General features: G+C 42.0%; 2 protein-coding genes across 2 annotated transcripts in view; both read right to left on the bottom strand.

Moving 5' to 3' along the window:
- Nucleotides 1–421: 421 nt before the first annotated feature.
- LOC121386463 (dimethylaniline monooxygenase [N-oxide-forming] 2-like) lies at nt 422–11,382 on the bottom strand. Its single transcript, XM_041517364.1, has 7 exons — nt 11,299–11,382; nt 6,737–6,862; nt 5,138–5,596; nt 4,221–4,276; nt 3,014–3,431; nt 1,800–2,041; nt 422–836 (listed from the first exon to the last, which is right to left on the bottom strand). The coding sequence occupies exons 2-7, from the start codon at nt 6,852–6,854 to the stop codon at nt 507–509; spliced, it is 1,623 nt and encodes a 540-aa protein (XP_041373298.1). The 5' UTR covers nt 6,855–6,862; nt 11,299–11,382; the 3' UTR covers nt 422–506.
- A 2,392-nt stretch (nt 11,383–13,774) lies between these two features.
- The window catches only part of LOC121385952 (dimethylaniline monooxygenase [N-oxide-forming] 2-like), a 7,380-nt gene continuing 5,753 nt past the window's right edge, over nt 13,775–15,401 (bottom strand). The window contains exons 5-6 of the mRNA XM_041516746.1: nt 14,485–14,772; nt 13,775–13,789 (exon numbers count right to left, since the gene is read on the bottom strand). Of these exons, the coding sequence (XP_041372680.1) occupies nt 13,775–13,789; nt 14,485–14,772 (303 nt within the window). The remainder of the gene's footprint in view (nt 13,790–14,484; nt 14,773–15,401) is intronic.

Here is a 15,401-nt window from a genome sequence, read left to right as displayed (position 1 = left end):
TTTTATTTACGGTTATATGGCGTCAGACATATGGTTAAGGACCACACAGATTTTGAGAGGAAACCCGCTGTCGCCACTACATGGGCTACTCTTTCCGATTAGCAGCAAGCGCTTCCCACAGGCAGATAGCACAAACCATGGCCTTTGTTGAGCCAGTTATGGATCACTGGTCGGTGCAAGTGGTTTACACCTACCCATTGAGCCTTACGGAGCACTCACTCAGGGTTTGGAGTTGGTATCTAGATTAAAAACCCCATGCCTCGACTGGGATCCGAACCCAGTACCTACCAGCCTGTAGACCGATGACCTACCACGACGCCACCGAGGCCGGTATATACACCGAAGAATGTTTGCAATATATAGATTGTAGTGTGGGCCGGAGGCCGTAAAATGTTCTGAATAAAAACGAATAACTGATTGATTGATTGATTGATTAGTTTATGAATGAACGAACGAAGAAGGATCAAGGGTAATACGAATTCTATTCACTTTCCTCAATGCTATTGTTACACGAAATACCTCTGCCAAACATAATACCCAGCACCTGCACACACAGCAGGGATGAGAATTTTGATGTAAGTGGGAAGCAAGGAAACGGGTTTTCGTGGTGGAACTCTTCTGTGTCTGACACCAGAAAACGTGTTCTCGTAGATGGCGCTGCAGTGATTGATAGCCTCGGCATTGCTGTGGGGTCCAAGTAGTCTGTACTGAACCGGGGATGCGGGGCCAAAAATGCACGAGTACGCAATTCGTGGGTGTCGCCAGACCAATCGCCAGAAGGTGGGTTTAACACCCAAGTCGGCTGCAAGTTCGTCAATGTATGCAAGATACGGAACCTAGAACAAATTAAGATTAGTTACGTCATCTGTGTGTCTGACGTCATGTGCTTCCGTCCATCCATATATCGACCATCGATTGATCCATTTTCCCGTTCGCCCATCAATCCGTTCACCCTCTGTCCATTAATCTCTCTTTCTGTCTGTCTGTCTGTCTCTCCCCACCCCCATGTCTCTCCTCCTCCCTCCCCCACTCTCTTGTCTCTCCTCCCCCCTCCCCCCCCTCTCTCTCTCTCTCTCTCTCTCTCTCTGTCTCTCTTTGTCTGTCTGTCTCTCTCTGTCCCTCTCTGTCTGTCTCTCTCTGTCTATCTCTCTGTCTCTCTCTCTTTCTCTGTCTCTCTCTCTGTCTCTCTCCATATCAATATACATGTGTGTATGTGTATGTATGTATGTGTGTATGTGTGTGTATGTGTGTATATGTGTGTATGTGTGTGTGTGTATGGGTGTGGTGTGTGTGTATGTGTGTATGTATGTGTATGTGTATGTATGTATGTGTGTGTATGTATGTATGTGTGCATGTGTGTGTATGTATGTGTATGTATATATATATATATATATATATATATGTAAATGTGTCTGTCTGTGTATGCATGTGTCTGTGTGCATCCGTGTGTGTCTGTGTGCGTGCCTGTGTATGTGTGCATGTATGTGTGTCTGTGTGTGCTTGTGTGTGTTAGTGTGTGTGTCCGTGTGCATGTGTGTGTGCGTGTGTGTGTATGTGTGAGTATGTGTATATGTGTGTGTGTGGGGGTGTGTGTGTGTGTGTGTGTGTGTGTGTGTGTATGTGTGTGTATATGTGTGTGTGTGTGTTTGTGTGTCCATGTGTATCTATCTCTGTATTTCCTTCCTTCCTTCTTAATTATACATTACATATTACATTAATATTACAGGGATTAATTATATTCCCTGTAACATATAAACTTGTACATAGTGAACGTATATACTAATACATAATTTTTATACCTGGTGCTTGTAAAAAGAAAACTTCAGCTTAATTTGCGAATTCCATCGGTCTGTGTCCTTGCGCATGACATTCTCTGCCGGAAGTTTAAGTTTACCACAGAGCACCCTGGCGGCCAATCTCGACTGCATTTCAAAGACTGGTAGATTAGGCCCTTCTGCAGTCATCATTCCGATCATAGCCAAAGTGGGGTGTTGTAGATGTACAGGAAATATTAACTTGTACCATTCGTTTTTCTGTTCATCTGGTAATAATAATAACAATAATAATAATAATTGTCGTTTCAGCCAGAGCACCATGACTGGTATATCAAGAAGTTTGTTTTGTTTAAAGACACCACTAGAGTATTTTTAACATGCACATATACCACCAAGGTTTCAGGCAACCGCTAGAGCACATTGATTTATTAATCATCGACTATTGGATGTCAAACACAGTCATAGAGAGGAAACCCGCTATATTTTTCCATTAGTAGCAAGGGATCTTTTATATGCACTATCCCACAGACAGGATAGCACATACCACGGCCTTTGCTATACCAGTCGTGGTGTACTGGCTGGAACGAGAAATTACTGGTATATCAAAGGTCATGATTTGTGCTATCCTGTATGTATATAAAGGATCCCTCGATGCTAATAGGGAAAAAATGTTGCGGGTTTCTTTTGACGACTACGAGAATTGCCAAAGATTTGACATCCAATAGCCGATGATTAATTAATCAATGTACTCTAGTGGCGTCGTTAAACAAAACAATAAATAAAAGTGAATTTTTTTTAGCATTTGAAGTCAAATCCAAACTACTGTGTGAAAATCATTTTACGCACAAAAAGATGAAATCAAAACTTTATTTACTTTAACGAAACCACCAGATCACATTGATTAATCAGTTATCGGCTACTGGATAACAATCATATGGTAATTCTAACTCGGTAGTAATCAGAGGAAATCCGCAGCAAGGGATCTTTTATATGCACTGTTCCACAGACAAGATAACACATACCACGGCCTTTGATATACCAGTCGTGGGGCACTGGATGGAACGAAAGCTGAAATCATATAAAACGCTGAACAGTCATTTACATCCCTGCTTATAGTGCTACAAATAATAAAATGTACAAACTTATAGCTTGCCCCCCCCCCCCCCCCCCCAATAGTGGGCCCCCAATATAAAATCCTATGCCAGTGACTGACAGACAGATAGACAAAGTATACAAACTTATAGCTTGAGCCGAATCGACCAAACTGTTGTCGAGGAAAGGAAGATGTCGATCGTATCCAGTAGCAAACACCACGACGTCGACGTCATCCACCACGGTCCCGTCATCGATGTGAACACTTCTCTCCGCCATCTTGACGACTCTTCCCACGACCTTCACCTTGCCCGTCATTATTTGTAAACCAAGTTCGTCATTCAACATAACACGGCTGAACAGCGAGCTTTGCTCTGGGTGTATACCAATTACGTCATGATTAATGGCGATGTTTGACAATTTTCTGATTAATTTCGGCAAAGATGGCATCGTCAGTGTTGGACAGTAGTTATATTTGCGTTGATATAGTAGCATATCCAGCGGATTTCCGTTTTCATCAAGTCGCCTTAAGAGAATACACCCGTCTCCAACACTGAGATGCACCTGTACGAAATATATAAATGAGATATTAATAGAGGGAGAGACAGACAGACATACATACAGAGAGAGACATAGATAGAGACACACACACACACACACACACACACAGAGAGAGAGAGAGAGAGAGAGAGAGAGAGAGAGAGAGAGAGAGAGAGAGAGAGAGAGAGAGAGAGAGAGAGAGAGAGAGAGAATGCTTGTAGGTACTGGGTTCGCAGCCCGGTACCGGCCTCGGTGGTGTCGTGGTTAAGTAGTTGAACATAAGTCTGGTAGGTACTAGGTTCGAAGCCCGGTACCGGTATCGGTGGTGTCGTGGTTAAACCGTCGAACATAAAGCTGGTAGGTACTGGGTTCACATCCCGGTACCGGCCTCGGTGGTGTCGTGGTTAAGCCGTCGGACATACAGCTGGTATATACTGGGTTCGTAGCCCGGTACCGGCCTCTGTGGTGTCGTGGTTAAGCCGTCTATCATAATGCTGGTAGGTTCTGGGTTCGGACCCCGGTACCGGCGTCCACCCAGAGCGAGTAGGTGTAAGGCCACTACACCCTTTTCTCTCTTACTAATCACCAACCCACTGTCCTGAACACACAGCCCAGATAGTTGAGGTGTGTGCCCATGACAGCGTGCTTAAACCTCAACTGGACATAAGCACGAAAATAAGTTGAAATGAACAGCACCTACTTTGCTACCGACTGACCAGACTGAATTTAATTCAAAAGGTAATACGTATTATTTGTACTTATTTGTAATACGATATTACTCAGTTTTTATTTTAAGAAAAGAAAATACGTCACCTGATTAGCATACTGCGAAACAGAGGAAGCAATGTCACCAGCAGAGAACGCTTTGCCTGCAAATTGAATACAGATGAATTAGCATCACACATATCACACCTTCACACTGAGAGAGGAAGATAGACAGACACACACATTGAGAGATGAGGAGAGAGAGAGAGAGAGAGAGAGAGAGAGAGAGAGAGAGAGAGAGAGAGAGAGAGAGAGAGAGAGAGAGAGAGAAAGAGCGAAAGAGAGACAAAGAGAGACAAAGAGAGAGATGGTGTGTGTGTGGAGGAGGGTGAAAGAAAAAGAGATGGAGAGAGAAAAGGATAAAGAGACAGGGAAAGAGAGATGGTGAACGAGTAAGAGATGGAAGGAGGAGGAGAGAGAGAGAGAGAGAGAGAGAGAGAAGAGAGAGAGAGAGAGAGAGGAGAGAGAGAGAGAGAGAGAGAGAGAGAGAGAGAGAGAGAGAGAGAGAGAGAGAGAGAGACACACACACAGAGAAGACAGAAAGAGGGAGAGAGAAAGAGAAAGAGACAGACAGACAGAAACACAGAGAAACAGACAGAGAGAGACACACATACACAGAGAGAGACACAGACAGAGAGAGATAGAGACAGGGACAGAGAAAGACAGAGAGAAAGAGAAAGAGAGACAGAGAGAGAGAGAAGAGAGAGAGAGAGAGAGAGAGAGAGAGAGAGAGAGAGAGAGAGAGAGAGAGAGAGAGAGAGAGAGAGAGAGAGAGAGAGAGAGAGAGAGAGAGAGAGAGGGAGGTAAAGAAGGAGAGATAAATAGGGAGAGACAAGAGTGAGATTCCAAACATACATAAGACAGACTGACAGTCGTAAGATTAACAGTTTGGCATGATCATGATGGCTCACAAGTTATCGTAGGCCATGTATGTTGACGGAAGGTTAAAACACTGAAACACTTACCAACAACAATCACATTCTTCTTCTTGTAGTCTTCTCCTGTCAGGAAATTCATGGCATGTTCGATCCTTCCTTGGAAACTTCCCATTCCTTCTATATCAGGATATCGAGGCTTCTTAAAACACCCCGAGCAAATCATGACTGCATTGAAAACCTCGATTCGACGTTTGCCATTGCTGTCATTAATGGTGAGTTCCCAATTTCCGGTTTCGTCGTAATCTCGCGCCTTCGAGACTTGGTGAACTTCCGTTTTAAACTGTATGTACTTACGGAGTTTAAAGTGTCCCTCATAGTTCAATAAGTATTCATGTATCATTGCTGGAGTCATGTAGGTCGGAGTTTCTTTGGAAAAAAGAAAATCGCTGAAACACGTCATCATTTTACTGGTGTTGCTCACGAGTGACGTGTATATCATTGGAGAGGAAGAGGAGAAGGAGTTATCGTCCGTGTTCCACATACCGCCTGTAAATAAATAAATAAATAAATAAAATAATTAATTAATTAATTAATTAATTAATTAATTAATAATAATAAATAATAATAATAATAATAATAATAATAATAAAATAAAATAATAATAATAATTTACTACTACTAGTACTACTACTACTACTACTACTACTACTACTACTACTACTACTACTAATAATAATAATAATAATATAATGGAAACATAATAATAATAATTTACTACTACTACTACTACTACTACTACTACTACTACTACTACTACTAATAATAATATAATGGAAACATGCCGAAAATTCACCCACACCCACACCCACACCCATAAAATAATAACCTAGCCCGAGTACACTCCCATTACACCATATAACTGTCCAAATGTCCGTCTAGTACTCGGGCTAAGAATAACCCTGCAATCAACGAAGCAGTACCGGCCTCGGTGGCGGAGTGGTTAAGGGGGGGGGGGGGGGGGGGGGGGGGGGGTCCAAGACAAAAAGGGCACCATAACATTATGAAAAGGCACTATTGAAAAATTACACACGGTTTACATGGACCATAATATAATAGTGCTACAACAGGGACGCTGGCAGACGTATTCTACAGTGTTCTATACATTGACAGAATATATAAATTTGTATAAAAACCTAAAAATCCTAAATAAAAGAAGCCCTCTAGATCCACCCCCAGCAGAACGAGTTTTTAAGGGCTCAATGGGTAGGTGTAAGGCTCTTCTCTCTCACTAACCAGTAAACAACTAACCCATTGTCCTGGACAAACAGCCCAGATAGCTGAGGTGTGTGCCCAGGACAGCGTGCTTGAACCTTAATTGGATATAAGCACAAAAATAAATTGAAATGAAATAAAATGCTGATCCCAGATTGTTTGGTAATATGCATTAAATTGAAATGAATTGAATTGCACATTTCCATGTCCATTTCGGATGGATTGCTTCATTACTGAGTGGGATTGGGAAATGTATTTCCAGTAGTATTTTACAGGAGCGGGTGCGGAAGGTTTCAAGACAGGGGGAAGCAACATTTAAAAGGAGCATCTACAGAATCAAAATGAAGGAAAAATAAAATAAAGTTTGGTTTGTTTAACGACACCACTAGAGCACATTGATTGATGAAAACTTACCAATTTCTCCGCATCTCTCAAAACACACCGGTTCTAGTCCTTCCTCCAGACAGGATTTGAGGGCAGTCAATCCGGACACCCCAGCTCCAATAATGGCGACTCGTCTGACGTCATTCATTTTCAAGTCTGTTAAATATATAATACGTGTAGTGGTAATCGTGATTTTATTCAGAATTAGAAAGAAAGAAAGAAATGTTTTATTTAACGACTCATTCAACACATTTTATTTACGGTTATATGGCGTCAGACATATGGTTAAGGACCACACAGATTTTGAGAGGAAACCCGCTGTCGCCACTACATGGGCTACTCTTCCGATTAGCAGCAAGGGATCTTTTATTTGCGCTTCCCACAGGCAGGATAGCACAAACCATGGCCTTTGTTGAACCAGTTATGGATCACTGGTCGGTGCAAGTGGTTTACACCTACCCATTGAACCTTGCGGAGCACTCACTCAGGGTTTGGAGTCGGTCTCTGGATTAAAAATCCCATGCCTCAACTGGGATCTGAAACCAGTACCTACCAGCCTGTAAACCGATGACCTGCCACGACGCCACCGAGGCCGGTTTATTCAGAATTAAGTGTACTGTGATGTATTTTGAAGCGATCATACAACAATTGGAAATGGAAATGCTTTATTTAACGACACACTCAACACATTTTATTTACGGTTATATGGCGTCGGACATATGGTTATGGACAACACAGATATTGAGAAAGGAAACCCGCTGTCGCCACTTAGATTAGCAGCAAGGGATCTTTTATATACACCATCCCATAGACAGGATAGCACATACCACGGACTTTGATGTACCAGTCGTGGTGCACTGGCTGGAGCAAGAAATAGCTGAATGGGCTCACTGACGAGGATCGATCCCAAACTAACTGCGCATCAAGCGAGCGCTTTACTACTGGGCTTGTAGTTAATAAATTAGTATCATACTATGATAGACTTTTATAAGGAGTAGCTTTTTGGTGGATATCATCCCATAACCATAGTTAGGCGAGGACAAATTATTGTACAATATTTTGGGGTAGGGATAACAAAGTGTATCATAACGTTGCAACCAATGGACATAGCCACACATGTTAGCATTCAAACTGTTTATAATAGACCCCTCTACACATTGATATATAATATATGCTAATTGGTGACCTAATTATTACACCAATGTGTATATATTATACAATACTAGAGCAAGTGAGAATTTGACCGTCCAGGTGATATCAGTTTCGGCCCTGGCCCATGGACTAATATTTCCCATTGACACTGTACGTAGTGACATAACCAGCGTACTCTATTCGTAAGAGAGCAAGACGCACATATGGTCACCTATAACGCTCTCATTACCTCTAATGAGACTTTATTTTGTTTAACAACACCACTAGAGCACATATAATATTTTAATCATCGGCTATTGAATGTCAAACATTTGGTAATTTTGATATATAATCCTACAAATGAAACACGCTAGTTTGGTTTCCATTAGTAGCAAGAGATCTTTTATACGCACTATCCCACAGACAGGATAGCACATACCACAACCTTTGATATACCAGTCTTTGTGCACTGGCTGGGAAGAGAAATGGCCCAATGAGCCCTCCAACGGGGATCAATCCTAGACCGACCGCGCATCAAGCAAGCGCTTTACCACTGGGATACGCCCCGCCCCTTCATAACTGGTCATAGCTCTGTCTTGCTCTCATACGGTCGAGTACACGGATTAGTAGTAATATTGACTTGGGTCACAGCGAGATAAATATACTTAACAACAAAAGAAACACGACTATTTTAATATATATACATGTATATACGTGTGTGTGTGTGTGTGTGTGTGTGTGTGTGTGTGTGCGTCTGTGTGTGGTGTCTGTATGTTTGGTGTGTGCATATATATATATATATATATATATATATATAATATGATCTATATATATATATATATATATCTATATATATATATATATATATATATATATATATATATATATATATATATATATATATATATATATATATATATATATATATATAGTAAATTATCACATGGGTTTATGACATGGATATCATGGGTAAGTTATAGGATAAATATATATATATCCCCATGATTAAATTATTTATTTATATATAAAAATAGATGAACCAAATGTGCATAACATGTTCGCAAGGCATGGATAGTTTTAACACCCATATAGGCTAAAGAGAGGAAGGAAGAAAATGTCTTATTTAACGACGCAATCAAAACATTTTACTTTACGGTTATATGGCGTCGGATATCTGGTTAAGGACCACACAGATATTGAGAAAGGAAACCCACTGTCGCCACTTCATGAGCTACTCTTTTCGATTAACAGCAAGGGATATTTTATATGCACCATCCCATAGACAGGATAGCACATACCACGTCCTGCCCCTCTAACAGCTAATGGGATTCACAATGGGATACTCAATCCAGTAGGAAACTCACAATTACTGGTAAGACCTATTCTAACTCCAGGGGTGGGATACAGACCAGTGATAAAGCGCTCGACTGGTACGCTGTCGGTCTGGGATGCAGACCAGTGATAAAGCGCTCGACTGGTACGCTGTCGGTCTGGGATGCAGACCAGTGATAAAGCGCTCGACTGGTACGCTGTCGGTCTGGGATGCAGACCAGTGATAAAGCGCTCGACTGGTACGCTGTCGGTCTGGGATCGTTCCTGTTGGTGGGTCCACTGGGATATTTATTTCTCGTTCCAGCTAGTGCACCAAGGCAGGTATACCATACCATACACTGTGGTATGTGCTCTCCTGTATGTGGGATGGCGCATGCAAAAATACCTTGCTACTAATGTATGACATACAATAGCCGATGATTAATAAATCAATGTGCTCTAGTGGTGTCGTTACTTTAAACTGGTTTTTCATTCTGACACCACGACGCATAGACGATGTGACATAATGCCCCCGCTCTCACATTTTGCTTTAAATAGGTAAATCATCGGCTAATGTATGTGAAATATTTGGTAATTCTGACTCGTAGTCATAAGGGGAAACCCTATACATTCCCCCCCCCCCCCCCCCCCCCCCCCATCAGCTGCTAGGAATCTTTTATATGCACTTTCTCCACTGAAAGCACATACCACGGCTCGTGACCAGTTGTGGTGCACTGGTTGGAATGAGAAAAAACCTCACCTAGTCAGTTGAATGGATACACCGAGGTGGTTCGATCGTGCAATGCCAACATCCAAGGCGAGACTTTAACTGACGTTTGCTGCATTCTGACACATTTTGAAGCAGAAATTAACAATTTTCGTTTTCAGACCCCCGACAGCTGCCAAACCCATTAACACAGGTCACCGAGGTCAGCTGCCAGCTGCCAAAGCCATTAACCTAGCAATGACGCTTAGAGGTCAGCCACGCCGTGGCGTCATTAAGCCACATCACTATATGTCAGCTAGTCAAAAGCATTCACGTGACATTGTTCATTTGCATATTTTGAGACTCAAGTGCCACCACTACTACGATTAATGTTTCCATGGCGGAGTTTGGTGATACATGTATTACAGTTTGAGTCACATTAAAGGGACATTCCTGCGTTTGCTGCATTGTAAGATGTTTCCGACTAATAAAATATTTCTATGATTACACTTACATATTAAATATATTTTCTGGTTTAGAATATCAGTGTCTGTATATTCAATGTGTTTCTGGTCGTCTTAATATTTGTAAGAAGCCCAAACTGGATTTTGTCTTCAAATAATTTCGTACGTACGAAAAAACATATATTTTAGGAAATAAAATGAAATTTAACCTAGTACACATATTAGAACGATCAGAAACACGTTTAATATACAGCCACTAATATTTTATGCAGAATAAATATATTTGATATGTAATTACAGTCGTTAAAAAGTATTTTATAGTCGACACCATCTTAAAATTGCAGCAAACTCGGGAATGTCCCTTTAATGACACCAAGCAAGACTTTTATTTTTTTTATTTTTTTTTAAACCAGGTTATATATTGAGTAAGCCGAAGCGTGACCGCCCTTAAACAAGTGGTTTGTTTGACGACACCACTAGAGCACATTCATTTATTAATCATTGGATATTGAATGTCACAAATTTGGTAATCCTGACATATAGTCTTAGAGAGGAAACCTTTTTTTGCATTAGTTGCAAGAAATATTTTATATGCACCATCCCACAGACATAGTACATACCGTGACCTCTGATATACCAGTCGTGGTGAACTGGCTGGAACGAGAAATAGCCCAATGGGCCCACCGACGGTCTTACTGTTTCATATTGCCTTGATTTTTTAAAAATAAACTAGAAAAAAAAAAAAAAAAAAAAAAAATCGATAGTTGCGTTTCTTTTGTCGTTGAGTATATTTCAATGTTATTGCACTGACGAATGGATACACCAAGAGAGCTGAAATTTGCATAGATAAAACTGAGTTAAACCCCTTAGATAAATACAGTATAGCGAATACCAAATGCACTACTTTCTAAGGCAAAATCAGGATGTAATATTTAAACTGATATTAGTCTTACAAAAGCATCTAGTCGTTAAAAACCTACCGGAATCTTACAGCCGTTCTCCTTTCCTGTATCGAGGTCACGCAAAAAGAGGTCATGCGATTCCCGTCCACAGACCTACGATTATTATATCAATATGCTTAGACACGTGAATACAGAACATTGTCAGGTCAGGTCATACATATGGTTTAACGTGCACATTCAAAGCACGCCTGTCATGGCTCCTCTGTGCAGGACAGGAAAGGGTGAGGTGGGTGCGAGGGAGGACCGCCTGCGCTGGCAGGTACAAGAGGGCACCGGCAGCCAAGGCCGTAGCTAGGATTTCTTGTTCGCGGGGGTCGGGGGGGGGGGGGGGGGGGGGGGGGGGGGGATAGGAGGGGGTTTGGTGGGTTTGTGGGTGGGGGGTGGGGGGGCAATTGAGTAGTTAATACTCTAAAATTTCTTAAGTTTCTTTAAGTTTCTATAACTGTTTCCGGATTTTCTTTCTCCACACACACAGTTGTATGCAACTGCCCCCCTTGCCCCCCCCCCCCCGCTAACTACGTCCCTAGTAGCCCGACTAGAATCAGTAACAGGCGGAGGGTGGTTTTTGGTACTGTGGAATTTTTAAATGTACCGTAGGATTAATGCCTAAAAGGAAAAAAAAAGTGAATTTTAACGAAGGTAGTTAGGCGAAAGATAAAGAGTGTGTATGTGTGTCAGTGGGTGTGTGTCAGTGTGTCAGTGTGTGTGTGTGTGTGTGTGTGTGTGTGTGTATGTCAGTGTGTGTCAGTGTGTGTGTCTGTGTGTGTGTCTTTGTGCGTGTGTGTCAGTGTGTGTGCATGTGTATATGCATGTGTATATATATGTGTGTTTGAGTGTGTGTGTATGTGTGTTTGTGTGTCTGTGTATATATGTATGTATGTGTGTCTGTGCGCGCGCGTGTATGCGTGTGCGTCTATGTGTGTGTGTTTGTGTGTCTGTGTATATATGTATGTATGTATGTATGCGTGTCTGTGCGCGTGTGTGTGCATGTGTGTGTTTGTGTGCCTCTCTGTGTGTTTGTATGTGTGTGTGTCAGTGTGTGTGTCTGTGTGTGTGGGGAGGGGGGAAGGGGGTGTCAGTGTATGTGTGTATGTATGTATGTTTGTGTGTGTGTGTGTGTGTATGTGTGTGCGTGTATGTGTGTGGCTGTGTGTGTGTGGGGGGGGGGGGGTGTCAGTGTGTGTATATGTGTATGTATGTTTGTGTGTGTTTGTTTGTATTTGTGAGTGTATATTTGTATGTTTATGTGTGTATGTATCTGTGTGTGTATTTATCTGTATGTGTGCGTCCGTATGTATGTATGTATGTGTCTGGGTGTGTCTGGGTGTATCTATATATGTGTGTGTGTATGTTTGTGTGTGTGTGTGTGTGTTTCTGTATGTGTGTGTGTAGGTATTGGTTTATGAATATCTATATATTGTATGTATGTCGAGGTTTACTGTTACATACATAGATATTAACGCACTGGCGCAGGAGATAATTAAGCCCTTTCTGGCCTCACAAATTGTCCCATGTCGTTGCTGGGACTGGAGCCTATGTTACTGAATCACCCGCAAATTGGAGTCTAACCACGATGCGTTCTGAGCTATCCAGACATCCATGTATGTATGTATGTATGTATGTATGTATGTATTGATGTATGAATATCTATATATTGTATGTATGTCGAGGTTGACTAGTACATACATAGATATTAACGCACTGGCGCAGGGGATAATTAAATCCTTTCTGGCCTCAAAAATTGTCCCATGCCGTTGCTGGGACTTGAACCTGTGGCACCGATTCGCCCGCAAATTGCAAGACTAACCACGATACACTCTGAGCTATCGAAGGAAGCTTCTTTAACTCAACCATATGCATGGGGCCTACAATCTACGCGGTCGATCCCGCTTACGTGCATGAAACAGTGGGCAGACCTGGCACTGGCTAGTATGTACTGATGTATGAATATCTATATATTGTATGTATGTCGAGGTTGACTATTACATACATAGATATTAACGCACTGGCGCAGGGGATAATTAAATCCTTTCTGGCCTAAAAAATTGTATGTATGTATGTATGTATGTATGTATGTATGTATATGTCTGTGCCTCTCTGTGTTTGTGTGTGTGTATATGTATGTATGTGTGTCTATGCGCGCGCGTGTGTTTGTCTGTTTGAGTGTGTGTCTGTGTGTGTGTGTGTGTGTGTGTGTCTGTCTGTGTATGCGTGTGTGCGTGCATGTTTGTATGCGTATGTATGTGTGTGTGCGTGTGTGCGTGCGCGCGCGTGTAATAAAGCGAAATAAAAATGAAAATACTGTTTAACAATAAAAGTATATTAATAAACCTTTGTGAAAATACAAGACAAAGTTTCAAAAGAATTCGTGAAAATGTGTGAATTTACATGTATTTACATATACATATAATAATTTCATAATGTTCTCCCAGTGGAAACATTAATCCAGTATTACGTGCTCACAAATTGACACAATGTATAATTGTATTATATTCTACCTCATGTACCTCTGAGCGAAAAAAGAAAGAAATGTTTTATTTAATGACGCTCTCAACACATTTTATTTACGGTTATATAGCGTCAGACACATGGTTAAGGACCACACAGATGTTGAGAGGAAACCCGCTGTCGCCACTACATGGGCTACTCTTTCCGATTAGCAGCAAGGGATCTTTTATTTGCGTTTCCCACAGGCAGGATAGCACAAACCATGGCCTTTGTTGAACCAGTTATGGATCACTGTGGTTTACACCTACCCATTGAGTCTTGCGGAGCACTCACTCAGGGTTTGGAGTCGGTATCTGGATTAAAAATCCCATGCCTCGACTGGGATCCGAACCCAGTACCTACCAGCCTGTAGACCGATGGCCGAGGCCGGTCTGAGCGAATAAAGAATTTGAATGTTTGTGTGCGCCCATGAATGTGTATGTGTACATGTGTGTCTATCAGATTGTATTACATTAGTAATAATTAAAATATAATAATAATAATAATAATAATAATAATAATAATAATAATTATAAGGATGTGCTATTGCTCCTTTTATACCATAAACGACGGAATGCCATTAAATAACAAGTATACAACAGGAAATAAATTGTACACAATACTCCTTTAGTAATTATATACGGGGTAATAATACTGTTTTACCTCTTCCGAAGCCATAGTTACAATAAATAACCAAATGCAATCGAGAACGCCTACAAACACAGCAGGGAGCAGAATTTTGAGGTGAGTTGGAAGTAAAGTGACTGGTTTTTGTGGTGGAACTCTTCTGTGTCTGACACCAGAAAACGTGTTCTCGTAGATGGCGCTGCAGTGATTGATAGCCTCGGCATTGCTGTGGGGTCCAAGTAGTCTGTACTGAACCGGGGATGCGGGGCCGAAAACGCACAAGTACGCGAGTCGTGGGTGTCGCCAGATCAACCCCCAGAAGGTGGGTTTAACGCCCACCTCGGCTGCTAGTTCATCAATGTACTGAAGATACGGAACCTGGAATTAATTGAGACCAGTTACATCTCTCTGCCTCTGTCAATCTTTCTGTCTGTATCTGTCTGTCGTCTGTCTGTCTCTGTCCTCTCTGTCTTTGTCCTCTGTCTCTCCTCACCTCTCTGTCTCTCTGATCTCCTCCTCTCCTCGGTCTCTCTCTCTCCTCCTCTCTCTCGTATCCTCTCGTCGTCGTCTCTCTCTCTCTCTCTCTCCGTATTTCTCGTTCTGTATCTCTTGTCGTTTGGGGTCCTTGTATCTCTCTATGTCTCTGTCCCTTCCCTCTCTCACCTCACCTCACTCCTCTCTCTGGTCTCTCTCTCTCGTCTCGGTCCTCTCTCTCTCCTCGTCCTCTTCACTCTCTCTCCTCTCTCCTCTTTCCTCTCTCCCTCTCTCTTTCTCTCTCTCTCTCCGTGTGTGTTTGTGTGTGGCTATGTCTGTCTGTCTGCCACGCTCTGTCCGCCTCTCTCTCTCCTCTCTCTCCGCTCTCTCTCATCTCTTCGCCCTCTCATTCTCCTCCTCCCAACCATCTCTCTCTCTCAGTCTCTCCTACCGTCTCTCGCATCTCCTCTCTCTCTCTCTCTCCTTCTCTCTCCTCTCTCTCTCCTCTTCATGTAGTTAGAGGAAAACGACTA

Source organism: Gigantopelta aegis, chromosome 12 (assembly GCF_016097555.1).
Source record: "Gigantopelta aegis isolate Gae_Host chromosome 12, Gae_host_genome, whole genome shotgun sequence".
Lineage (NCBI taxonomy): Eukaryota > Metazoa > Mollusca > Gastropoda > Neomphalida > Peltospiridae > Gigantopelta > Gigantopelta aegis.
This window is presented reverse-complemented; position numbering and strand designations above follow the sequence as displayed.